Genomic DNA, 27,731 nt, shown 5'->3' on the forward strand with positions numbered 1-27,731 from the left:
TAGGATGGGGTGAGGGGAAAAGAGGGACAACTGCTTATACATTTAGCAGGGCAGCAATTGTGTGTTTCTGGCTATGGGTGCAGGCTGTTACACTGGGAAGAACAGTACCCTGAAAGGTTACTGGCTTACAGCTGCTCAAAATGTCCAGTTCTGACTGGGAAAATAAATGCTGCTTGTATTATATATCTGATAGTTACATTCTGATTTTTTAACAAAAAAAGCAGACGCTCAAACACGCACTGTTCACCTTGGTGCTACTGCTGGCAGTCCAAGTGCTTGCTTGTCCATGCTTCTGATCTGCTTGATCCTTGGTGTTTAAGATCTTCTGCCTGAGTATTTTGCTCACCTGGGAAGAAGTGAGTCAATGTTTTCTAGCCTTCTGGCTGCATTTGAGATGAAGTACAGCTCTGCCAGATCTGTGGCTGCTGCTGTTGTGTGTGTGGTGAGGCTTTTTAATCTTATCAATATATGATGCTCTGGCTATGGCCTTGAAGAGCCAAAATGTGTGACAATGATCTTATTCTAAAAAAAACCTTGTGACTTCAGAGTATCAGTGATCTCAGCATTAGCAATGCTGGTAGCACATGTAAAGCTGCATCCTGGAGACATCAGTATCTTTATGCTGATACAATCAAGCAGGCACAGATAGAACTATAAAATGCAGTTGGGGAGAACAAGGGACCAGATAAAGCATCTGATAAACTTGCTTAAATATGCCATTCTTAGGGTAATAAAGCTTTCAGCCCTGACCAAGGGTAAAAGATTTTCTTTGTTCTGATTCTCACTGGGCTCTGGAAAGCCACCTGAGAATACCAATAGTCAGTATTTCATACCAAGGCTATTTCAATGCCAATGTTTTGCATATACAGTTAGGGAGAACTTATTTTCAGCAGAGCCCAGATGTTTTAACATAATGAAGTTACACTTGAGAGGAAGTGGTGGTGAGCTTACTTGTTTCTAAGTACCAGTTTCCATGCTGGATTGTTGAAGCACATTCTCAGGGGAAGGTAAACAGTGTGCGTGCAGAAGAGTAAGAAATCAAATTCAGATGTGCTCATGCCTAACCAGTATTAAAATGTGTAAAGCATAATTTATCTGGCAGATGGGGGGGGGGGGGACAACAGGGGGACGGGGACAGGAATGGAGAAAAGAAGTAAGACAGCACACAGACACTGCTGTAATAAACAAAACCTGTGGCTTCACCTGTGAGGAGCACCTTCCTGCCTCATGCAGTAGCTAATACCAGAGGAAGTCTTAAGAAAACTTTCAGCATGAATTGACACAATGCTTTTGCAGCTAATGTTGAGAAACTGCATATGGATGTTTGTCTGGGCTTTTGTTCTTCTCCCTTACACAGTGTGACCACAACCAAATGCAGCATCATCTGAGAGCATTATGCAAGAATCCTGAGTTGCCCATGCCCACTGTGTGGGCAAGTAGAGAATTCAGTTACTGCAAATACACCTCTTATGAGTCTGCATTCTCTTTTGAACACCCTGGTTTGGAGTTACCGTATTAAACCACAGCTTTTGAGGAACTAAATACCTCTTGACCTGCAAGATAACCAATTCTGTAGCAGCTAATCTCACCTGCAGTCTTCTGTGTCTACAACTACTAGTTGGCAGTAAGTTAACTACTGTTATCACAGAATCGGAGATTATACTGAGTTGGAGGGGACCCACAAGGATGTTCCAGTCCAACTCTCAGCCCTGCACAGGACATCCCCAAGAGTCACACAGCCCCGCATGGGACATCCCCAAGAGTCACACCATGTGCCTGAGAGCACAGAGCGTTACTCTTGCAGCCAGAGCCCGCGCTCAGAGGGGGGCGGCGGGAGCCGAACTTGCAGCGGACCCGCAGCCGGGCCGGGCCGGGCCGCAGGGCACGTGGGCTGCGGGCGCCCTCCTCCGCCGGGCCATAAAGGCTGCGCGGCCGGCGGGGCAGGGCGCGGGGCTTGGGCTGCTCCGCCGGAGTCCTGCCCCGTCCGGGCAGCGGCCGAATTCCGCGGCCCATGGAGATCCCTCTCAAGTCCCTCCCCGGCGGGCGGGCCGCCGCCAGCGGGTGAGGGAAGCGGGCCGAGCCGGGCCCTGGGGTCAGCGCGCTCCTGCGCTGCGGGCGGGTGCGGGCTGGGCACATCCATCCCTTCCCATCCCGCCGGCCGGGGCCGCGACAGCTCCGGGGCAGCGGGAGGGCAGGGGAGCCGCTCGGGGGGCGCAGGTGCGCTCGCGTCTCGGGCTGCGCACAGGTAGGTGCTGCCCTGGCCGGGCTCCGAGCGGCTGCGGGCGGTGCGAGCCCTGCTCGGGAGGCTTTCCCCTCCATTCGGAGAAGCGAGAGGCGATGCCGTCCTCTGGCACAGTGCTGAGCTTAGTGCAGACCGGGAAGGTGAAGCTGGGGTTGCCCAGGCTCATATGTAGAACTCAACTCAATGATGGGATTTTTCCCGGTTTTTTTGTTTTGTTTTCTCCTTCTTGCCCCCTTAGCACCCCATCGTTCTCGTTAATATCTCCTCAAGATACAGAGCTCTAGTAGGTAAATGTTGCTGATACGGAGCTCCGATGGACACTTAGTGTCGCTACACTAGTGAGTTACTCATTAAAGAAAGTGACTGTGCTCGCTTACTAAGCGAATTTTAGCCACTTGATTCAATGGTGCTTTTTCTGCTGGGTGAAGAGCTACTACAAGTGTATTTCATGAGCAGGCAGCTGTAACTTGTAGTCCTTACTGTTGAAAACTCTTTCTGGTCGAGCTCTAAAACAAAATAGCCGAAGACTGTCCTGCCAGCTACAGCAGTAAAGTGTTACAGTAATGCAGCTGTTAGAACTGAGTTAGTTATAATGTATGAGACACATGGCACCCGGATGTGCACCTAAGCATGCATTATACTGTTAATCTTCATTCACAAAAAAAAATTTGGTTGTGTCAGTGCTTCACAAAACACGGTGGAAACCCATTGAGTGGTGTTAATGACACTAGTGTGTCAGAATGTAATTGCTTCATTGCTTTATCGTGAGCTGGGTACTTTGTTTCAATTAGATTTAGATCATTAGGCTAATCGCCATGTGGTAGAACTAGATGGTTTGTTTTAAATATGGTAAGTCACTGGTAATCTCTTGGAGCTTTTAAACTTCTTCAGTGCTTTGTTTGAAATTTCTAGTTCTGCTGATTTAATGTGGACTATTTGCATGTAATTTTTAATCTGTCCTAGAAATGAATAAGTTGAAAAACAGTTGATGTATTTCACCTGTTACCCTGTTACCTGTTTAAGAAATCTTTCTTAAATACTACACCAGAGAATGCCTGTTTTTTTATTGGAAAACAAAGTCCAACATTGATAGAGGTTTGAATCTTGGCGCTCTCTCCTAAGCTGAAAAAATGTGTTACTTTCTTTGGCAAATTTCCTGCTCATCATTTCTACAGTTAATTTAAAAGGGGGCAAAAGACATCAATGACAACAACCCCTAGCCTCAAATGAGAGTTGTGTAAAGGTGCTGTTACTAGTCGACATCAAGTTTTTTGAATAGCTGTAAGGTCTTGACATATATCTGTGGAGTAAGCCATTACCTTTTTCATGGTATGAATTTGAATATGTAAGAAAATAATGTTTATTATGAAGTTTGCTGTTTGATTTGTGTGGGGTTTGGCCCTTTTGTTGGTTTGTTGGCTTTTTGTTTTTAAAGGTTTGTCACTTCTGATATACTTTTATTGGGAGCTTAGAGAGGATTTTGCTGAAGTCTTGGAGCTATTCTTATGTCATACCTTCTTGCTTTAAAATTTGACCAGATTTAGCTTAACCCTGTTCTGTTTCCTCTTTCTTTCCCACCTCCTCCTGTCACTTTCACTCTGAGTTAGCTCATGTTCACTCTGTACCCACACAAATTCTTCTGCCTGTTGGAGAGAAGCTGCTACAGGAGCAGTGATGTCTGGGGGTCAGTGCAGGATTGAAATATGTATGTACCTGTTTCCTTAATCAATGCTCACATGCTCTTCTGTCAGGTGTGTTTACATCTTTCAAAGTTTTTGTTTCTTGAACATTACTAAAGCTAGTCCAGTATGTTTTTATTTTAAGTCCAAACAGGAATGCTGCCCACAGTTTCTTTTTTCTTGGAAACTTCCCATGTTTTTTCCAGCTTTAAAAACCAAAATCATCCTGCCTCTCATCATCTTTGTGAGGGATTGATTTAAGGCTGTGTAGGAAAGATAACTTTTGAGCTTTTAACATTAAAGTAGATTTTTTTGTTTTCACTTCCTCTTCTGAGGAAACACCACAGTGTCAGCCTTACTGTGCTTCTTTAGCTGAAATTTCTTGTGGGACAGCTGGTTCTAGCACATCAAATGTGCTTTGTGATCTACAGTTTGAGCTTAAATATCTGTGCACTTGAGGCAGGTGAGGGCACAAAAAATAAAAATGAAAAAGTATTCCAAGTATCTGAAAACTTGGATGCTTTTGGTTTCAAGCCTGAGGTAAAAATATTATCCTTTATAAAATTCAGGAATAACATTCTGAATGGTAAATGGAACTGATAATCAGCTGGTGTCAGTTATGATCCTCTTAACATGTAAAGAGAAAAAAATTACAAGTTTAGTTCTGATCTCTGTATGAAGTAGGAAAGTTCTGAAAAATTAATGACACTGGAAAACAGGGTTAAAATTATTAGGAGATGGGAAAAGTTTTTTCATGTCCCATTCAGTTGAGGAGAAACTTAAGGTGGTTTAAAACACAATTACAGTCCTTTCTACTTGGTCCTCTGATTTTTACGTGCCCAGGTATTTAAATAACAAAATGCCTATGAATTTAGCCCTTGGAGCTGCATGTTCATAACAGAAATGTGTGTAAAGACTGCTCTGGGTTAATCTTTAAGACAACTTTTCTTCTGCCAGAATGTGGGTTTTTCTGTTAGCAGTGGTCCCTCTTTGTTTCAAATGGATTTTTAAGAGTAATAGCAAGTCTACATTTCTTTCTGTTACAAACTCTCTTATTTAATGCCTGTTATTCATTTGTCCAAATGGTGTGTTTTAATGATCAGATGTATTTGAATAATTTTTAATTATGTGATCACAGGGAAATATTTTTTGCATTTCCATAAAATAACCCGAAAACTATTTTGGACCTTTTATGTCCTGAGGTGATCTGAGGTGATGCTGCAATGAGGAAATTGTCTGCCAAAGCATTCTGTTGGTTTCTAATTAATATGTTGTTTGTGGCAGAAATATGGTGACTCAGTCAGATTTAGACCTAAGAGAGACTGCTTTGAAAGAGGATTTGAAGTTTTACTTCATGAACCCATGTGAAAAGTACAGAGCAAGACGTCAGATACCATGGAAATTGGCTTTGCAGATTTTGAAGATACTCATGGTTACAACACAGGTAATCCTCTGTTTTTACTTTTACAGTAGCAATGATGAGCAAGTGAAGCAGGTCTGTGCTTCTGGGCCTTTGTCATCCCTGGTATTTGTTACCCAGGGAAAAAGAAAAAATACTATGAAAGGTATTTCAAGGGGGAAGAATAAGAATAAACTATAAAAGTCTCCTGGAGATTTTTGGGGCAGTGCTTGACCAGGTATTTTGCCATTTTTGACACAATACTTTAAAGCAAATTACTCTTCCTACTAAAGTCAGCACTGTCTTCAGGCTTGTCACAGTACTGCTTTTTGTTACATTTTAGTTTCACTGGGCTATTTAAAAAGTGATATTTCCTGATATCGAATCAGAAAATTAAAGTGTCCATGTTCAATGTGAATATGCTGTGGTATCTGATGATGATGGGATGGCTGGGGTGCAGGAATTGGATGTGCCTCTTGCTTTTGTAGTCAAATAATACATCTGAAAAGTCGTGTACTGTTGGAGATATCACATGCAGGTGAAGAAGAGGGTGTGTGTAAGCTGCACTGGTATCACAGTGCAGTTGGTCATTTTACAGTTCTCTAGTAGTGACTGCACATACAGGTAGAAACAACTTTTTCTGAATCTTTGAAGTGCAAGATTGACATCTGGCAGTTTGCAAGAACAGGTTAATATATGTGCTGAGTTGTGGGATCTCTGTTTTGTGTTTGAGTTGCCTGCTATGAATGAAAGGAAGCACAACCCCAGCTGATGTGTGCTGGTGTTTTATTGACCATGGCAAGCTCTGGGGTTTGAACTCTGCCTCTGCCATGCTGTGCTCAAATCCTGACAGGTCTCTCTCTGCAGGCAGGAGTGGGGTGCTGTGGTTGGTCTGTCTAGGCAAAGCTAATTAAAATAAGTGATTGTGACCTGTAGAGATAGAGCTGATGGGAGCAGGGATTGTATTAAAGTGTGTGGGGTGGGCAGTGTGAGCACAGTGCCAGCTGAAAGGAAGGGGTGCCCAAGGTTTCTTTACTGGCAGCTGTACCTCATATGTGGGCTGTTCCTCTTCCTTCAAAGACAGGACAGTCAGCTTTGCATATGAATGATGATACAAAACACAACTTCACATGTCTCTGAAAAGGTTCAGTGCTGCCATCTGTCCTAACCTCCTGAGTTCAGTTTTTGGGAGTACCACTGAACATACAGTTTTCCTGTCTGCTGCCCCAGTCTCCTGCTATCCTTTGAGCAGAGGGGTGCTTTGCTGCTTGGCTTTCAAAGGCCACAAGATTTTTCTGGACTGCTGCCTGAGACTTTTCTTGTCAGCCCTTGGTTTTGCTCAGGTGTCAGGCACATAGCTGTGGCTTGGGGATATCCTCCTGCTACTATGCCTGTGAAGAAACTCTTGCTGAAAAGCCAAGCAGTTTTTAGGCTCTGTTTGTTTTCCTTGGTGGTGGAAATAGGAGCATCCATATGGCAGGGGAACACAAGTCTTCAGTAGTACCTCTGCTGTTTGTTGTTCCTTCTTGTTATAGCCTCCTTAAGCATCCCCTGGGTCAGGCAGGTGATGTTTTTATTGCTGTAGGGTCTCACATAGGTTTGCTCCAATCCTGTGCCATGCCAGAGGCAGGAAAGGTGCAGGAATTTTTCCATAGCAAAGCAGAGCATTTCAGGGGTAGCAGGTTGTGCTAAGTTGTCTTTTCTGCCATTTGCATCCTCCACAAAGGTTTTTGCAAATTCCAGTTGGAGTTGTTGGTGCATGATATGTAAATAGTGCAAGTGATGTAGCTGTCTGTTCTCTTACTGTACTTACATTTCTCTTTCACTTACCCTGCATGTGATAACCTTGCCTTGGGTATCTTATGGCATTAATTAACAGGTTCTCTGCTCCTGCCATAGCAGAGTTACAGCTACAGGCACCTGTTTTGTATTTATTGTAGTTTAAAGCTGTTTTCAAAATGCTGCTGCTTGACCACTGTTCAAAATTCAAATCGGTTTCTTTTTTCTCTTGTCAGCTTGTTTTTTTTGGTTTGAGTAACCAGCTGGTGGTCTCATTCAAAGAGGAAAACATTGTTGCTTTTAAACACATATTCCTGAAAGACTATTCTGGAACTGATGAAGATGACTACAGCTGCAGTATATACACACAACAAGATGCTTATGATAGCATTTTTTATGTTATTAATCAGGTAGGTGAGTGTGTTTTTATAACTGTTATATACCGCTATAACCTTCACTAAGTTTCTGATTTTCTGTTTCCATTCTTGGATTTCAGTTTGGTATTTCACTAAATCAGTGTAGATGGGGTGTCCTAAAGTTTGTGTTGTAGCTGAATTTTTTTCTCTTGAAGATGAATCCTAATAAGAATTGTACTCAGGTAAAAAATCTAGAAAATTTGAAAATTGCATGAACTGGAACCTTGATTTAGGTCTTACTTTGAAGGCATATGGGCCTAAATATACCTATGCATGCTTTAAAAAATATCCTTAACAGCTCTCCTGAATTGCAGCTTTGTAGTAAGGGCTGGGAGCCCCAAAATGGAGAATATAGTAATTAGGAGTGTAGAGGCATTCACCCTGGTCAGGGATGGTATTTTAAAAAAACAGTCCCTTTACAGTTTTCAGAAAACAGTGAATAAATCTAGCATGAAAATTCTGCAAATGTTTTTGTGTTTAACATTAATACATTTGGAATGTATGTATGAACATGATAAAGACTCTGGACTATGAAATGTCTCTTGACTTGAATGATGATAAACCCAGAAATGTGTAACACTGGATGAGTAAAAATTGGTTTTAAATTCCTTTCACGTTCACTGGCCTTGGCACAGAGCTCTGGCACCTGGGTTAGAGCAGTGTTGGCCCTGCAGCTGTGCCCAGCAGCACCTGGGAGCTGCAGGGCTGTGAAGAGCCAAACCTTCCTCAGCCATCCACTCGTGGGGCTTGTGCTCTCCTGTCTCCTCCTGTGAGCTGCAGCAGGGCCAGCAGCAGATCAAAAGTGCTGGACAAGACCCAGGACTCTCATTCCTGGCATTCTAAATGAATGGTGAAGCAGTTTTCTCAGTCTTTCTTTGAACTCTCCATATTGCCACTGTTTCTGCAATAAACCATGCTTGCTTTCTTTTTTGTATCTTTCTTTCTTGCTTTGTTTCTCTTTCCTTATTTTGTAGGCACTAAGGCTGAGGTGAATTCCAGATACAAGACAGTAGAGAAACAATAGCTTTATATCCTCAAGATGAGCCAGGCATCAGAAAAAGGTCTCTTCATAAAATGTCTGTGTGGTATAAAATGTAGTCATATTTTCAAGGAGATTTAAATTGTGAAATCTGGGTTCTCTAGTATCCTGTGACATTACTGAAAATTTAATATCACATGTAAGAATTAAAAAAACAATCTTTCATGTGAACATTGACTACTGTTGCCTTTTTTTTGTCTGTCTTTAGAGGATGCCTTGTGGGATGAGCCAATCTAGATGACTCCTAAGCTAAAAGAAAGCCTTTCTATTTAAAATTATTTATTTATTTATTTATTTTGAGATGGGTAGCTAGAAGACATGGGATTTGGTGTTCTGGTTTGTGTTTTTGAAATGCATGGCTGGGTGGGTGAAGCAGAAGGATATGGCATTACAGAAAATAGTAATTGTGCACAGCAAAGATGGAGTTGTCAAAAACAAATTTTAGCCTTTGTGTGATATACCACTGAGGATATTTTAACACTTGGGAAAAAAAACCCTGATAACATACAAGCCCAAACATACACTTACACTTGGTAGAGTACACAGGTTTCCCTTGCTTCTCTACTGGGTTCAAGCTGAAGTTTCTATTAGGAGGCAGCTGTGAAGTTGTGCCTCTTGTGCTCTGCCCTGTGGACGAGGCTGTAAGACCAGGATGTTCTGCTGCCTGCTCTGAGGCTGTTTGTATACTTATAAACAGGAATTTTGCTTTTGCTGATTCATAGTGTTGTTTAAGTGGCATGTGGGTTGCCCAGAACCTCGTGCTGTGCTGTCAGGAGGGCAGAGCCTGAGAAAACACATGGGCAGGGCAGCAGCTGCTGCAGGCAGTGATCTGGAGATGTCCTGGGTGGGATGAGCAGCTGTGACTAATTGCTGTTTCCACTCACTTGACCTGCCTTAGTCAGATGTGGCTTCCTTAGCTTGCTCTGAGTCCAGGCACTGACAGGGTGGGGAGGCCATGCCTTGCTCCTGGGCTGTCTAATACTCACAGTGGCACTGCAAGGCAAAGCTTTGCATACAAGGGTGGTAGCTTGTTTGATTTCCAGTTCTGGACATGAGTTGTGTGGTTGTTTAATGACTGGTGGGATGTTGTACCTCACCAGGTGGGCTAGTGGCCACAATGCCCATAGGAAGGGAGAAATAGGATGATAATGAATGATGCAAAATACCGAAATCCATGTTAAAAGGGAAAAGGAACTAAAGCCAGCTGAACACATTTTTAAGTAATAGGAAACCTTGTCTGACTTCCCATGTTTATTTGCTTCAGGCCTCCAAGAAAGCTAAATGCTTTCTTGAGAGCAGACCACTGCTGTATGCTGCCCTGAGCTCTTTTGCTAGGTCAAGTAACAATAAAAACTAACAAATTGCTGTGTTTATGCCTTCTTCCCCCAAAGGCCATGGGTCTGTCTGGCTTCTCTTGGGCAGTGTTAGCTCTTGGGAAACTGAGCTGGCAGGCAGCTGCCTGCATGGTTAGTCATTGATCTCCTGCCCTCCATGGTTAATTAATAATAATAATAAATATTAAAAAAAATAATAATAAAAAAATAATGGATCAGCTGTAGAGGAGCCAAGAGCAGAGGAAGAGCTGTGCCCTGGGGTTTGCTCACTTGTGCAGGAAGGGCAGGTGTGACTCCAGTGATCAGAGGGCACATCTTGCTTCCAGTAGATCCTAAGGCTGTGTGGAAATCAAGTCTGAAGGGGCCATAGTTCTTGGTGTTGCTCAGGGCTGATCCATGTTTGGGCAATGCTTACTTTGGCACAGATTTATTTGCTCTCCTTGTTTTCAAGCATGTCTTGTAAATGAAGAAGTGACTTGTGCTGTATTTTGGAGTAAGTGGAAAAAGAAAGTACCTTCCTCACAGGCCTGTTTTCAGCTGCTCCTGTGCTTGTGTAAAGCAGGAAGATTGAGTTAAATTGGAGGCTGCTGGAGCTGTGTGTGTGTTCCCTGGTTATATAGAGAGTGCACAGCTTCCCCCTTCTGTAGTCACACAGGGAGCTGCTCTGGTTTTGATCTTGGCATGGATTTGATAAGAACTGTGACTCAGATCATGTGTACAATGATCAGGCTTCGAGTGGTGTGAAAACCATCACCTTCCTGAGTGAACCATGCCCCTGGGGGTGTGGTTAGCAGCAATACTGTGCTGAAGCCTCTGCCAGACATTAATTACCAGGTGTCTAATGACCATGGTGATCACCTGCAGGAGCCCAGTAGGCACAGGGCTTCTGGTCACTGTGTCACCAGGATGCTGATCACTACTAATTAGTGGCCAGCAGCCCTCTTGTCTGTAAATTGAGTGGAAAGCTTCTATGTGGAAGTCAAGATTTTTTAAAAATTAAAAACCTGCACTGATGCATATAACTTTGAGGTTTCCATTTGCTGTCTCATGCAAAAAGAGATGACTTTCTCTAACTTCTAGTTCTGTTTTTGTTTTTAAACTAGTATAGGCACTTGAAGAACATATCCCTGGGGACACTTGGTTATGAACACGAAGAATCAGGTTTAAAAATCTGTAAACAACAGTACAAGAGAGGCACAATGCTTCCTTCCAATGATACATTGAACATAGATGTCTCTACTGAAACAGGTACAGTGCCATTGTACTTAAAATGTCTTGCTGTGGAGTACTTAAATTCTAGTTCTAAAGCTTAAAATCAATAGCATTTTGTGTGGAAATAACAGGAACATTACCATGCTTCTTGCCTACTTCCCTTTTGTTATTATTCCCTTGGTTATTAGTAGCTGTCTAGAAGAGACAGCTGTGATTATAAGCAGCTCTCTTCAACCACCTACAAATCTTTGTAGTTGATGGTGAGGTGGTGTTTTGTTGTTGTTTTTCCTAAGCACACCTCCTCCCCCTCTGCAGGAGGTTCAAATGCAGAGTTCTGGATGCAGGTCAGTCTGTGCCTTCCAGGAGTGAGTGCTCTCACTGCCTCTCAGAGCTGTCCTGGCTGCTCTCAAGTCAGCACACAAACCTGCTTCTGACCCCACTAGTTTGGGTTCTGAAAAGGATTGCTCCAAATCGATGTTTTGCCTGATTAGGACTTGCTATACACATTGATCATCTCAGTTTAATGCTACTTTCAATGTGAAGTTTTTTGTGAAGACAAATTTTTCTTCTTGTCTTTCCAGAATGTATCCTTTTAAAGCCAAAGGAACTAATTGGTAAGAAGGCAGAACTGAAGCTGAACTCTTCTTTTTTCAATCTGGAATTTTACAGGTAGAGTGATGGGTTTTTAAAAATTATTACAACTTGTCCTTTCATATTAATATGGTGGGTTCTAATTTGTGCAGTTTGTGTCTATTTCTGTGATATTTAAATGTATTTCTACACTTTTTCAAATATGCAGGCTTATACAAGTTGAAATCTCCTTCAAGCTGCAAGGCATTGCTCTACAGACAATCCATGCCCGTGAATTGCCTGATTGCTATGCATTTCAGAATACTGTAAGTGAAAATGGGCTGTGGCACTTCCAACACTGTATATATAATCAGAGCTTAAGCTAAAGTGTAGGTGTCATCCTCATATTTAGCCTGCAAGAGAAACACAGCTGAGATGTCCTGGCCCTTACCCCCTTCCCAAAGGCTGCTGAAGTGGTGTTGCTGTGGGACTATGTTGCTTTGTAACATATTCCAGGTGGTAATTTCATAACCTGAGAAAGGGATAAGGAATTGTTCTTTATCTAAAGACCAAGTGTGAAGTTTGACCTCTTGGAATACTGCTCATTAGGCAATACATGTCACCTACTCAAGTGATGTCCACACCATCATTTATGGTGACAACTTTCTTAAAGCCTATCTGATCAACAAAATTAAAGCATGCTGTGTCCAAAGCACTTAGCAGGATTTATTTTCCTGGAATGCAATCTTGCTAGCCCTTTTTCTGATATAGCTCTGTATTTTCAGATAACTTTCAATAATAGAGCTCACAGTGGAAAAATCAAGATCTATTTTGATAGTGACACTGATATTCAGGAATGCAAAGACTGGCACATATTTAACTCAGGTAAGTGTGATACATGAGTGGTTGCATCTGCTTATGGTGTGAGAGTATTTGAGCATGAATTGTTACAAAATGCCACATAACTTGCATTAAAAGACGTGGAAAGACTAACCTTACTTTATTTCCTTGGCTCTTTACAGTTCTCCAGAAAAACACTCAGTATATTCTAGTCTTTGATGGATTTGTCATATTGAGCTGCTTGGCTTCTCTCATCCTCTGCACACGATCCATTGTTCTTGCCTGGAGGCTACAAAAGGTAAGCAGTGCTCATGACTTTAATGCTTCTTTGGTCCCTGCCTTCTTTGCTGCTGGCCCTGTGAAGGGGCACCTTTTGAAACATGAAATATTCAAGTGAGTAAATCTGTTGCAAGATGCCTCTCTTAGTGTTTCCCCTAAAGGATGTGTAGATGTCTTGGTGGACAATTGCTAACTGCAAATGGATTTTATTTCTTTTTGTGTAGTGCTGTAACTTGGAGTATTTTGTTGTGTCTCTCAATGGGCAAGAGGAGACTCCCCCCCTGCCCCCCAAGATTTTAGACAAAAAGATTTCTGAGTTTTTGTGCTGCAAACAGGCAATGTCCTGCACCTCCAAACCACAAGTCCTCTTTCCCTGGCTTCAAAGTAGAATTCCCATGGAGGTCTAGTCATACATTAATGCTTTAATGAACATTGCTCAAAGCCAGCTCTGACTGGAGAAAGTGTAAAGCACAGCACAGTCTGACTCTGATGGGGTTTTTTGTAACCATGTGGCTCATGAGAGTTAGAAGAAGAGTAGGATATGAAAACAAAAATACTTGTTTATCTAGCTCATTACATCCTTTTTGACCAGGAGTCAAGAGGATGTGATTCAAGAGAGGCATTGTGAAACTGCTCTCAGGAATAGGCATTTCACACTTACTCCTGAGCAAAAGGAGCAGGTGAAAGCAGATGGGCAGTGCTGGGCATAGAGGTGATGCTGTTTGCTCTATTGGGTGCTCTGGACCTGTAGTTGGATTTCAGTTCTTTTTCACTTCTTTAATTGAGTGGCCTTGTTCTGTTAGAGGTGGATAGAACTTATGGTAAAGGGGACAACAGGCCATGGTTAGGTTAGGGAGAATGGGTTATGAAATCAGGTGGTCTGTGGAAAGTTCATTTTCACTGGCTGAAATCCATCTTAATTTTTTTTCCTATTTATTTCTGTCGCAATTGAGAATTAGCTTCAAACTACTATTCCAGTAAATACTATAGGAAAAGGGTTTGTGTGAAACTTGAACACTGCCACGTTTTTCATCCAAGGTGACATGTAACTAAACATCTAAATGCTTGTCAATAGAGATTTGTGAATTTCTTCCTGGAGAAATACAAGCGCTGTGTCTGTTACTCCGATCGCCTGGAGTTCCTAAATGGGTGGTATGTCCTGGTAATTATCAGTGATGTGATGACAATCATTGGGTCAATCCTAAAAATGGAAATAAAAGCCAAGGTAAGAATTTCATACTTCAGCTAAAATACTAATTTTTGCAATAACCATGTGTGTTGTGCTTTAACTTGGGGACAGGTGGAAGTGAGCTGTGATAGTCCATAGCCATCTGTTTGTTCATTGTAGCTCATTTCCCAGTGCTAGTATATCTAACAACTGCTTTCAGTTACTCATCCCCAAAATCTTTCAGTAAGTCCATGTAAGCTATTTAAACTTCTTATTTCCACAGTGCTAAAACCTCTAATCCCTGGTATGGGACCTGTGGGTAGGCAGTTCCTTACAGAAAGACCCAACAATTTGAGTTGTTAGTTCTGTAAGAAGTAGTAGCAGGTACAGCACCAGGAAGCCACGAGTCATCCCCTGGAATGAAACAGGTGCTGATGGCTTGCAGGACTGTCACAGCTTGCTTTCCTGGCAAGCACAGGCACAAACAGGGTCACTCAGTCACAGACTGCTCGTCCTTGAGCTCCCTGCCTGGGCTTGCTGAAATCACTGTGCTTTGTCCAGCTGGCAGCTCTTCAGGAGGCTTTTGGGCTTAGTTTAGTGGTTTTTTTTTTTTTTTTATAGTTTTTGTTGTTGTTGTTTTTTTGTGGGGGGTTTTTTGGGCTTTTTTTTGTTTTTTGGGTTTTTTTTTAATCTTCAATAGACATGTGTCAACAATTTGTGTGTTCACAAAACTCTGTATTCTGGGAAAAACAGAGTAGGTAGTGTGCTGCTGCTGCCTCACGTGTACTGAGGCTCAAAGGGCAGATCCCAGAGTGGCCTTCAGAGGAAGCACTTGGGAATCACTGGCTGTGGGTGAGGTGGGAATTGAGAGTAGGAAAGCTTGAGCTAGATGGCTCTCTTGGGCTTACTGCAACCTGCTCTGGCCTCCTCAGGTAAAGTCCAAGTAGGTTTGGCTGTAGTAAAAACAATGCTCAGGTTCTGAGCTGCTGGCAGAGAACCTATTCAGAGATGTAAATGAATGTAAGCATGGAAAGGGCTGCAGTCCCAAGGGTCATTTTCATGTAAATGATGGCTCATGTTTTTTTAAATAGTGAATGAGAGCTTCTGTGCCTAGCAGCAAAGAGTAACCTTTTTAAACAAAAATTGAGGTTTCAATCTAATTTTTAAACTATGTGACCAAACTAAGGGCTTTTTTTTCTTCCAGACTTTGCACTTAATGCAAAATTTCAAGAATATCAGCATAGGTGTGCTTCCACTTTGCAGCACTGTTGTGTTTGAATGATCTCAGTAAATAACTGCAGTTCACATTGATCTGATTTTTGTGATGAAGCAACAGACTTTCAGTACTAGACTGCCCTGCTTTGTTTGTTTGAACTGCTGGAACTTGCTTAGCTGCCAAGCTGCCATGTCTACTGCTTTGTAACTTGACCACCTGCTCTGTTTGGAATCCTCAGAACCTCGCAAGTTATGATGTCTGCAGCATTTTACTTGGAACATCAACTTTGCTTGTCTGGGTTGGAGTCATCAGATACCTGGGATACTTTCAAACCTACAATGTAAGGAGGAAATCAAATGTCTAACAATTAAAACATGTATATATCCACATATACATGTCACTTTCCCCCCAGATATCTCTCTAATTTTTTGCTTTTTCTTCTCTTCTCCACTCTGACTTGTAGGTGCTCATTTTAACTATGCAGGCATCATTGCCCAAAGTGCTAAGGTTCTGTTGCTGTGCTGGGATGATCTATCTTGGCTATACTTTCTGTGGCTGGATTGTCCTGGGACCTTATCATGAAAAGGTACATCAGCAGTATCACTCCTTTTGTGGTGTAATGAGGGGAATATCTCTGTGTGTGTGTATAGCTCCTAGCCAAACCAGCAGAAATGTGTCTTAAATGAAAATGCCCGTTTAAAAGCTGTAATGTAAATGCAGGTGTGTTTCTCATTCCATCTGTACATCCTTCTACCTTCTCCTTTTAACAAAATGACTATTCTTGCTTTTACTGTGTGCTTGAAGTCAGTGTGGTCCCCAGCCGTTTGTGGTGAGGGGATGGTTTGTCCAAGCCCTGTGCATTGGTCTGTGTCTTCTGCCCTCTTCTGGCAATCCCAGCTCAGCTGGGTTAAAGAGGCACTAAACAGTTCACTGGAACTATTTTTTAAAAAATCTCCTTGGCTCTGGCCTTGTTTTTCCAAATCTTTCCTGTGCCATGTAACTTCATCTCCCAAATTGTGACTCATAAAGGGATGGGTGAATGTTTGTCTTGTTTGCTTAGCTTCCTGTATGGGGGTGTGTTGTGGGTTTGTTTGTTTGTTTTCTTAAGGCTAGTATCAAAGTGTGTGCCTGGTATGTCTTGTCTTGAAACCTGGGTGAAGGAGTAAGGCTTTGTATATTCTAGAACACAAGCCAAAACAACCCTAAATCTTGTTTGCTTTTCCTCTTGGCAGATGCTCTATGTGACAGTTTGAACAGAGGCAGATTCCTGTCATGGAAAATTCTAGATGTCTGTTAATGACTAACAAATGTCTGATTTCTCATTCCTGATCTCTGGGTGCACACAGTGTATATGTAACAGAGAGAAGTGCTGCAGTGCTTCATTCAGCTTCCTCTGCCCCCAGAGCTCTCATTGCTCTAATTTACTGTAATTCTGTCCTTTGAGCAGTGTAGGTATTCAGTCTGCACGTTCCAGCTTGATGGCAATGCATTTCTCTGTGGGATGCTGGATGCAGTGGGATCCTTTGCCACAGCAGTGGTTCAATTGTTTATAACGTTATAAAGCACAGCACGATGATTGTTGTAACTTCCCTGGAACAAGTACATTATCTGAGCCAAAGGAAGGATAGTCAGCAACATGCTTATCTATGAAAATGTTACCTCTTGCCTAAATATCATGTGTCAATGCCAAGGAAAGTGGCTGTGGAGGATTCCTGTTCCTGCCAGCTCCCCTGTGTCCCACAGGAAGGCAAAGTGGCTCTGTGCAAAGCAGGCTCTCCAGCCATCCTGTAAGAAATGGAAGAGTCTTCACTGATGTGCAGAAACACTGGAGAGCTCCTTAATATGGAAATACTCAAAAATATAGAAATACACCCTTACTATAGTCAGAGAGAGGGAGTGGATATCCTGCATTTTGTGCTGTGTCAGTTCAGGGGTTTCCAGGTGAGCAGTCCTTAGCAGATCTCTCTGTGTCAGCACATCAAAAATTATCTGTGCTGTGCCTCTCTTCTTTCTGGATAATTTGCTTCTGAGTTTCACAATGGCTTTAAAATTCAATTTAAAAAAATTAAAATAAAATAAGCCATAGGTGTAAACCAGACCCACTGTTCCTGTGCACCAATATATTCCCATACCTCTTGACATCTTGTTTTCATTATGGGGCCACAATTGTGTTTGTGCATTATCAATAAACTATGTTTTAATGCTGCTATTAATTTATATTTTCCAATAAATTATAGTTTAAAAATCCAGTTATTTGGAAGGGCAGAACAAAATGGGAAGTGGGCTTATCTAATTGATAAAAGAAGGTTTTAGTCTCAGGACACATTCCAGTTTAGGGAAATGGAGTTTGGAATTTAAGAGACTATCCTTGAAATTCAACTATTACTCTTGTACAGGGTGTGCTCCAGTAGCTTCATAATACAGCTATAGCTTGTGCTTAAAGCTCATTGAGGGCTTTCTGAGTGGCAGATGGCTAATTCAGTTTAGACATTTGAGTTTTGATGGCTATGTGCTAACTGTAACCCCTTAATACCATATTGATTTATTACCCATACTTCAGTAATGCTGCAGAGCTGGGAAGCCAGAGAATGTGGATTGTGTTCCCAGCATAATACCACTAATTTACTGTATAGATTCTGTGAAATCACTTTAGCTGTGCTTTGGGAAATGGAATGATGCTTTTCTGCAGGTCCAAAATTGCTTATAATTCAGTAGCTTTGTGGTGGTCTGTTATTAACTGTTCTGCCTGTGGGACATCATAAATTTTATTTCTTGATAATAAATATTATTATCTCTGGTATTATTATGTCTGATGTTAACACATCATGCTTAGACAAAATGATATTTCTACATGGTTCTATTACTGACATGTATATTTTGGCATGAACATACAGGAAAGCATGGTAGCATTTGATTGCCTGGGTTGGCTTTTTTATTTACTTTGAGTCTTGATTGATCTTCACATTCTGATAATAATTTGTGCTTATTTTCTAGTTTGAAGATCTGAACACTGTGGCTGAATGTCTGTTTTCCTTGGTCAATGGTGATGATATGTTTGCAACATTTGCTCAAATCCAACAGAAGAGCTCACTGGTGTGGATGTTCAGCCGATTGTATCTGTACTCCTTCATTAGTCTGTTTATATACATGATCCTCAGCCTTTTTATTGCACTCATTACTGACTCCTATGACACCATAAAGGTAAAGCTTTTTTTTTCTGTTACACTTCTAATCAATTTTGTGTTTGTTCTTGTTAATTGCTCATCACCATACCATCTACTATGGGTTCTGATGTATGATGAGAATATTATAATCTTTTAGCTTAGTCTCTGGCAAAATTGGAAGAGTGGTTGGGTTTGCTGACATCTCAAAGATGTGCCTTTGGCAGGAGTTTGGAAAGGTTCAAGAAGAAAACTCTGAAGTCATTTAGGTGCCCAGGCCTCCTTAATGTGCTGCTTGGAAGTGTGTGGTTAAAAGGAAATCTCTTCTGAGAGGTGCACTACTTCTCGTTCAAGTTTAAATTGTGTTGTCCATTTCCAGTACTCTGAGAGTGAGCTGAAGTTTTCGGTAATTACCTTCTGTTCTTGACCTCAAGTGTTCTCTGCCTTTTGTGCTCCTGTAGCCTCAGTGACCAGGGGAAGGCAGTGTGGATCACACCCTTCAGCTCTCATCTTTCCTGCCTTGGTGTCAGATACAGGCCAGCAGAATAAGGCTGGTCTGACATGAACTGCAACTTCCAGACCAAGCAAGAGCTTCACTTTTGAAGCCCCTCAAAATGTAACTTATTTGTCTGTGCTTCTTAGTTTACTGGATGGTCTAATCTGCAAAATGGTATTTTACTGACCCTTCCCTTTGAGAATTTCACATGGATCAATTGGGAGCTGTTTCAGTAGGCTGAACTTGTTTTTATTTTCATAGCATTTCTTCAGCATGGCAATGTTGAATAGTCACACTGGAACCCTTCAAATCCAGAATTAGAGCTCCTAGGGAAAAGGAGTCCAAGGCACTTGCAGTGAGCACAGCAGCTCACTGTGAACAAGGGAGAACCAGTACCATTATGGTCTGAGATTGCTTGCTTGGCCTTATGGGCAGCAAACAAAACATAAGAGAATCTGTGAACAATGTGAATTTTCTGTCACTTACATTGTTGATGGAACAAAGCAAGCTATGTAGTGTTTCTAGGATGGGAATGGGTTTTTTCCTTCCTATAGCAATACTGAACTTTTGAACCAAATAATCTGCTTTAACTGTCACACTCTAGAGGAAATTTTAGAATGTTTCATGCCCAGTAACTTCTCATGTGTTGTAAATTAAATACTTTTTCTTTCAGAAATACCAACAAAGTGGTTTTCCAGTAACAGATTTACATGAATTTCTAAAAGACCATAGCAGTGCTGGCTACAGAAAAGAGAGAACTTCTTTTCCATTCATCTGCTGCTGCAGGAGGTCAGTAGGGTGTTTTTAGTGAGTGTTTTACTGGCAAGTACAACAGTTAGTTTCTCACTGCAAAATGCTGCTTCACAAATGCTGGAGCATCCAGAATTCAGCCTGTGTGATATTTGGATCATGTTAGATCTTTAGTCAGCTGATGATGCAAAGGCAGCAATTCTGAGCTTAAACATGTTTTAACTGTTATACTCTTGTAAAAACTACTATGCAAAACTGATGAGAGAACTGTGGAGTACAGCATGAAACTACCAAGAGTTCTGGAGCAAACCAAGTCTTTGCTTCAAGTTGTCTGTTTCCAAAAAGGTTTTGCTACTAAGCTTGGAGTAGTAGCAGAAAGTGAGAAGGTGATTCAGCCAGAGGTTGGTGCTTAACCCCAAAACTATGCTGTGTCTCAGGCAAACTGTTTGAATACCATCTGCCAGAATATTGGAAGCACACTGGTGAATGTCTTGTAGGCATTGTGGCAGTGCTCCTTTTTAAGGTGGTGAGAGATGAACATCAGGAGGGATCTTGTCACTGTCCCTGGGCAGTCCAGGATAATCCAGTCATGTGCACAGAATGGTTGTGGGTGCTGTGCAAGGAAGCCAGGCTGTGGGAGAAGGAACAAACCAAAATATGTGACCACTTAATCACAATGGTGTAACAAATCCCCTTTTAGCAGTAGGATAGTTGTCCACTTGTATACTGATTTTTTTTTTGTTTGTTTGTTTGTTTTTTTGTTTTTTGTGAAATGCAATTTTATATTTTTGGTGCACCCTGACAAAGGGGGACCTGATAGCCAGAAAAAGAGCATGAGATGATGGTGGGCAGGTATCCCAGTGGTTGCTGGGGACACATGAAAACCAACTAGTTAACAAGAAGTCCAGCCTGGTCCAGCTCCATGTTTCACCTGCAAGTCACTGTGCAGAATAAGAGATTTGTGTGCCTGAGCATAATAAATATGCCCCATAATATGCTGTGCAGTACTGAGGGCACAACCTGGTGGTTGGAGTGAAAATCTAGAGCTTTTGCTACTCTAGCAGTTTTTGCATCATGGTCCAGTGCAGGCTTTAGAGTTGTGTGTGGAAACAGGAGAGCAGAGAACAGAAGGGTCAGAACTGAGCTCGTATGAGTAGATGCTTCCTATTGCATTTATTGCTGAATGGAGAATTGGGAATTTTTTTCTTTGCAGACAACAGAGTGATGACAACTTGATACTTATTAATTGATGGCTGCACATTGAAATCCACCACTGACATATGCAAAGAAAGCATAGTGATATGGAGAAGGATAATTCTCCAAATTGCAGTGGAACCTGGCACCTGGATCTGCCTCATGAACAGATTGTCTTGGCTAATTAAACTTCTGGGGAAGGAAACTATTAATGTGACAGCAGCTGGCTGACCAACAGGAGACCCAGAAGCTGTGTCTGGAGGACAGCTGTGAAGAATTCTGTGTTCTTGCCTCAAGTTCTGTCATGTTAGAGAAGACTGATCCTTGAGCACTGTCTGTGGAAGCTCCGTTTGCTAATGATCTTGAGGAGGAAGGAAAATGGCCTTGAATCAGCTGTTGTTGTTAATAATAAAAAGAATTATATGAAAATAATTTTTAAAAAATAATCCTGTGATTCAGAGTATTAAATAAAAAGAAGTCAAGAAGGGAGGAGTTTTTCATTTAACTTGATGCATTCAGCCTGTCATTTCTACTTGGCACATTTCATTTACTTGAATTAAATTTTTGTAAAACTAAAAAGCTGCACAAGTGGAAAGTAATTGCAGTTTTCCCTCTTGTATATCATTTTAACACAAACCACTTGTAGGTCAGTCTTTCATTTAACAGCTTTACTAAAAAGCAGTTTGTTATCCTTTTATCTTTTTTTGGCTGTCTTTTCTATTATACCCACAATATTGATTTGTACTGTGTCCAGATTAAACTTACTGCCTATAGTTAAATGCTTTTTGCATTTTGCATGGTTGGAAACTTTCAAGGTAAGTGTTATCTGAAGGCTGCTGGAAAGTTTTTTTGGGGTTTTTTTTTTTTTTTTTTTGAGCAATATTATACTGCTGTATTGTCGTAACACAGAGGGAAAATTCAGGCAAAAATGGTGCCATTTAATTTTACTTCTTTTACTTCAAGCACATGTAAACTGGAAGAAAATATGTAGCAACTGGGTCTTGCAGTTGATTTGTTCAAGTGACTTTCTAGCTGTTTATGGGATTGTCAGCTCTAAAGACTGTACTTTCCCCTTGCCTCTTTATAAACTTTTTTCAGTGATAACAGAGGACTCTGGGGAACTTAAAATTTCCAGGACTGTAGTGCATAAATGTTAACCAGGTATTTCTGGAAACTTCCAGGAGTGCTGACAGTTCCTGGGGTGGATGTACTATTATATTAGATGCTACACTTCTGTCTCTCCACTATTAGCTCTCTAAAAAAACCAAAACCACTTTTTAGTAGATGATATCAGTGTGGTGGCTCAGTCTTGCTGTATGTTCTTAACCACTAATGAGTTTTCTGTGGGTTCTGGCTTTAGTGTTTCAGATAGCAAAGGGAATTCAAAATGCTGCCTTGGTATGAGTGAGATGAGTAGCAGGGTTTTTGTTTATTTTTTGGCTTTTTGGGTTTGTTTTTTTTGGGGGGGGGTTTCCCCCCTTTTTGTTTGTTTTAATCTCCTGCCTAGTGTTTACCTTCGTGACAATTAAACTTTTGTGGATGTTGTTGAAACTTTATACAATTTTGCCTTTTGTTTAGGCTGCAGCTAGGTGTCTAGAACGAATTTTTTTTATGTGTCAGGATTTTGATGCATCCAGGCTCTGCACATTTTATTGCTTCTATTGCTGAAATGTATTTGGGACAGTGGATTTTTTCCTATCCCAGTCTGTGCAATGCATTGCTGTGGCCTAATCTCACTACAGCTTGCGGCTATAACTGAAATTGCTACTAAAAACCAAGGCACTGTGCTCTTAGGAAAGATTTTCTGTAACTGCCTTTTCATCACTGTTGACAGGAGAGTCAACTTTTCTCCTGGTGTTTATCTGCAGAACTTGTTTGGGGCAATGTTAGTCTTCTGGTGGATGCTCTGGGGCACTGGATAACCCAAAAACTCTGCTGCCATTTTACTGGTTAGCTTTCTGGAGTGCCTTTCTAAATCAAACGGTCCCATCATATCTGAAAATTAATTTTATTTTCCCTACTGCTCTGCCCTCTGCCAGTACTTACAGAAATCTTGGGTTAGAGACTGGAACCTAGCAAAAGCAGATACTAAGGGATGTGTGTGATAATTAGCAGTGGAATGTATGAACAATGCAACAGGTTCATCACCTCCAGAGACCTGGTGCCTCTCTTCCCTGGAGCAGGTGAGGTGCCTCCCACACCCCTGACATGGAGCCATGGTGCAGGAGCTGTGGCTCCTCACTCAGGCTCCAGCTCTTTCTTAGTGTGACCTGCCAAAACCATTGCTCAGATAAATACTTGTTTGTGAGAGAATCCCTCAGGGAATGAGGGAAAGCATTATCAACAAAAGAGAATACTTAATATTTCTTAAATAATTATAAGACTTAATATCTGTAATGGAATCATAAAGCTTTCTTGTCCAGTATTGATTTTTTTTTATGGTTTAAATAATATGAAATACTTGGTAGCTAGACTGTTGTTTCAGCCCTACCATATTAGAGCACACTAATGTGTGGTAAAAAACAATTTTTATCTTCACCATCTGGTGTTCTGTATTTTTTTCTCTTAAAACAAAAGATAAGAGACACTTGCTGGAGGCTATTACTGCCTCTCTATTCCACAGAGGTGAAACTTAACAGGAAATCTGGCATATGTTGACTCTGAGCTCTGCACATTAATACAGATTTGAACACAGTTGCTGGCTGATAGGTGGTCCCACTCCAGCTGCAAAGGAGGTGATGCACAGTAATGGAAGCAGAACTGGAACATAAACTTTTTAAAAGTGCTCTGAAAAAGGGCTCTTGCCTTTCATACTCTTGTTCTCTGGGAATAAGAAGCTTTTGCTAATTGCTTATAGGACTTAACAAAAGGAGCACAGAAATGGATGAGACAGTGAGAAGCTTGTATCAGAAAGATGTGGACAGTAATGAAGAGAAGAAAATTTCCTGAGCCATCTTCAAGGTGAACATTCAAGTGAGGGGAACAGAGTCAATAAGATTTTGGGCTCTTATTCTGAGGGTTGTTTTAGGTTTTTTTTGTTGTGTTTTTTTTTTTTTTTTTTTTTTTTTTTTTTGGTTTTTTTGTTTTGTTTGGGTTTTTTTTTTTCTTTTTTTTGGGGGGGGGGTAAAACAGAAAAAAACTTCTAGAATGGATTCTGTTTGGCATTTCATATATAATATTCACATGCAATGCTGTACTTAGTCTTTAATACTCTGAATTTCATGCTGTGATTTTTACCAGGGTTTCTGAGAAGTGGGGCAGAGATCTGCTGAGATTTTCTTTTGTCAGCTCTCCAGCTCTGAGCAGACCTGTGCCTAGGTCTGCACTATGTGGACATACGCCTGGCCTCAGTAAGTGATTCAGGTAGGTAGCAATGGCTCAGATCCATTTGATAACATGCTTCAGATAAATTAGATTTTGTACTACTTCTACTTTTGAGTTTGACTCGTCCTTAGCCGCAAAGCTGCGTGAGCTCAGTCCTGCCCCTTGGAGGTGGTGTGAGCCGCCAGGTTTCTGTATCACACTGTTGGGCGTGAAGTGGTTCTTGTTTGCTTTTTACACTGTTTCAAAGAACAGCTACGTGCGGTGCTCTATCTGCCCGTACTGTCCGGATCTATCCGCAGAAGTTATTGCAGTTTTGTCAGGTTTTGCATTTGTTCCCTAACGCGTGAGCGGTGATGTGCCTGCGGCTGGGCTCCCCGGGCAGCGCAGCCCTTTAGACTCCCGCAGCTCCCTGGGGGTCTTGCCAGCGCTCTCCACAGCCAAGCCCGGGCCCCGGCGAGGAAACGAAGGGCTGGCGAGCTGTGCCGCTGGCCGGGGCAGGTGCGGGCGGGGCCGGACGGGTTAAGGCGGGCGGGGCGCTCCGGGCGCGGAGCGGAGCGGGACGGGACGGGACGGGAGGGCCGCGCTGGCGGCGGCGCTGGCGCTGCTGCGCTCCGGGCTGCGGTGAGTGCGGCCGGGCGGGCTGAGCCCCCGGCGCGGGCTGCGGGGCACGGACGGGCGGGGTGAGCCCCCGGCGCGGGCTGGGGGGCACGGACGGGCGGGCTGAGCCCCCGGCGCGGGCTGCGGGGCACGGACGGGCGGGCTGAGCCCCCGGCGCGGGCTGCGGGGCACGGACGGGCGGGGTGAGCCCCCGGCGCGGGCTGCGGGGCACGGACGGGCGGGCTGAGCCCCCGGCGCGGGCTGCGGGGCACGGACGGGCGGGGTGAGCCCCCGGCGCGGGCTGCGGGGCACGGACGGGCGGGCTGAGCCCCCGGCGCGGGCTGCGGGGCACGGACGGGCGGGCTGAGCCCCCGGCGCGGGCTGCGGGGCACGGACGGGCGGGCTGAGCCCCTGGCGGGGCCGGGGCAGCGGTGGGAGCTGTGTTGCTACGGGCTGGAGGAGCTCCGGGCGGAGTGCGCCTTTCCCGCAGGAGCCGGGCTGGCGCTGCTTTGGCAGTTCCGCGGCTCTTTGCGCGGTGCCGGAGCCCGGGCTCGCAGCGGCCGGAGCACAGCCAGAGCCCGGCGGGCAGAGCCGCGCCGCCGCTGCCGCTCCGGCCCGCGGAGACCCGCGGTGTGCTCAGACACGAATAAAAACACACGCGTGAGTTTCCATGTGTTTGAGGCTCCGTCTGCACACCCGGGGTGCCCGGGGCCCTGCCCCGCTGAGCTGCGGGCGGCTGGGAGGAGCTGCGGGCTCTGCCGAAGGAGCTTCTGTAAAGTAGTTCTCTTCATACGGTGTTATCTTAATCTGTGCAATACACCGAAAAAAATATGCTGCCGTTATTTTGCATGGTAAATTCTTTCCCTTAAGGAAACAAAGTCGGGGAGGGGGGGAGAGGGAGAGGAAGCAGTTTAGTACCCTTGTGTTTCCAGGGACCGTATAGTTAGGTCTCCTCTCCTATTTAGAAAAAGACATTTCTTGTGGCAGACTGGTAAGTTTCATTGCTATGGCTTTGTTCTTTAAGCTGTGCTGAGTGTATGGTTTCTTGCATGTTCTTATGGTTCTCTAAAAGGTGCAGTAGAAAGCACAACTCAAATCCAGTTATGTGGTGAAAAATCTGATTTCACTGAGCTTATCTCTGTACTGGAGATTAAATTAAAAGTAAACAAATAAATCAAACAACCCCACAAACCAAATCTGCATAATCAATAAAGAAGCAGCAGCTCTTAATACCATGTGAATCTGAGAGATGTGTTTAGCTTTTTTTTTTTTTTTTTTTTTTTTTTTTTATACTATGCTGGTGAAAGTTTCAGACAAGTTCCACTGGCTGTGTCCTTATCCTCCTGTGCTACACTGACCATTAACCATTTAGGAATGTCTTCCAGCATAGGCTTTATGCCATCAGATAATGCAATAAAATCTGTGAGGTATTATGGTTTGACTCTGTAAGAGAATATATTCATGTTGGGTATTAGTCTTAAAGACTGAAATACCTGAATTCTATTATGCCATTAGGCCAGCTTCTTTGTCTTGAGCAAATATGTCTTGGAGTGTGCTATTTCTAACAGTTCCACTGACATGTTTGCTTGGAAACCCAGGCTCCAAATCTCTTAACAGATCAGATGCAGTCAAGTGACTTGTTTTAATCAGCAGTGGTGTGATCAGTATGTGCTGAAAATAAGTAGTAAAAGTTTATATGTTTGGGTCTGTGCTGAAATAGTCTGTATTCACATTCTGTAGGTTTTGTGAAAGAAAGCTGATTTGTTGAATGGTAAAATGGAGCTGCTAGTGGTCAGTGAGAGGACCTGGAAGTTCTGCAGAAATGGGAAACTTACTTTAGAGGCAGAACAGGTATTTTCTTCAAGGCATGTTTCACAATGTATAGGCTGTTTGAATGACTTTTAAATACTTTAAATGCTGTGTCTGTTTCCGCATTATAGGATGACCTGCCAGCTCCTTCCAGAACCACACTTAAAGGAGACTAAATGAAAGCTTTGCAGTAAAGTTTTTAGTTTGAACTCCATATATAGATCTAGTAAACCATAATTTCAGAAAGTCTTAAATTACCCAAGTCTACTGAAGTCTAAACTTGTGGTAACTAGTGAGTTACTTGCTATCTGTCCCTAACAAATTTCTGCAAAGTATCAGAACTTTCACAAGCAGTTTAGTGCAGTAGAACAGCTTTGTTCTAAAGGGATTTCAGGAGCTAGAGCCTGATCTTTGTAATACCTTGGTGGAGGTGCCTCTGTATCTCTGTTTCACAGTTCCACTGTGTGGGTCAGTGTGCAGCAGGAGCAGCACTGTCACTTACATGCACAGGGGGACACTTGTGTGCTCTGACAACGATTTTTAAGCCTCTTATCAGACTGTGTGTACAGAGCACTGTGGCTGGTGGTACTCCTTCCTCTCTCTGCAACTTTAAATATTTAGTCTTGAGCTTCAACATTTTTGATAAGCTCATTACTTTTCTTGAGGCTCTCTATTTGTGCCATATAACATTAGTCTTTCATGCAGGATGTATGATAAAAAAACCCCTTAAATGTTTCCACCACAGATACTTAAGAGTTGCCAAAGAATCATCTTCATTCCTTTTGGCGCACTCCCTTCCCAGTAAAAAAGATGACACCACAGAAAAGGACTATTACTGGAAATGTCCAGAACCATGATGGAAATATGAGTGCTGCTGCACTTTCCATAAGTTAACCTTACGTAGGTGAAACAGGCTTGGAGAGAAAATGGATGTTGCACTTTGCTCTCTTTGGTCTGAAAGGTGTTGAAGACCTAGGTAATGGAATAATGCTGGTGGGGAGTGATTGGTTTGAGTTTGGCCAGTTATCTGAACTTGGATATATTTCAGTTAAAGAAAAAAAATAGAGCCAAACAGAACAACAAGTAGATCCCTGTACTGATAAGCAAGTTCTCTGGTTGAAAAACTTACTCATTTGGTCTCATAGTTTTTTGGTCATAACTTTTTTTTTTTTTTTTCAGTTTGTAAAGCTGCGTTTTAAAAATGCTTAGGAAAAATTGCATTCTCAG

General features: G+C 42.6%; 1 protein-coding gene across 4 annotated transcripts; it reads left to right on the top strand.

Annotated features, from left to right (window-relative positions):
• The first annotated feature begins 1,913 nt into the window (after positions 1-1,913).
• Positions 1,914-21,279, top strand: MCOLN2 (mucolipin TRP cation channel 2). Of its 4 annotated transcripts, none has more exons than XM_079314494.1 (14): positions 1,915-2,061; positions 5,206-5,365; positions 7,336-7,509; positions 10,992-11,136; positions 11,682-11,769; positions 11,900-11,996; positions 12,456-12,555; positions 12,693-12,808; positions 13,865-14,014; positions 15,412-15,513; positions 15,637-15,759; positions 18,168-18,374; positions 19,504-19,619; positions 20,794-21,279. In XM_079314494.1, exons 1-14 carry the CDS (start codon positions 2,012-2,014, stop codon positions 20,828-20,830), a joined length of 1,665 nt encoding a protein of 554 aa, XP_079170620.1. In that variant the 5' UTR covers positions 1,915-2,011; the 3' UTR covers positions 20,831-21,279. The 4 variants fall into 4 exon arrangements, with proteins under 4 accessions (XP_079170623.1, XP_079170620.1, XP_079170622.1 ...); XM_079314496.1 differs by lacking the exon at positions 1,915-2,061 and adding an exon at positions 2,293-2,382; XM_079314495.1 differs by lacking the exon at positions 1,915-2,061 and adding an exon at positions 3,956-3,993.
• The last annotated feature ends 6,452 nt before the right edge of the window (positions 21,280-27,731 follow it).

Source organism: Erithacus rubecula (genome assembly GCF_903797595.1).
Source record: "Erithacus rubecula genome assembly, chromosome: 10".
In the NCBI taxonomy this organism is placed as follows: Eukaryota; Metazoa; Chordata; class Aves; order Passeriformes; family Muscicapidae; genus Erithacus; species Erithacus rubecula.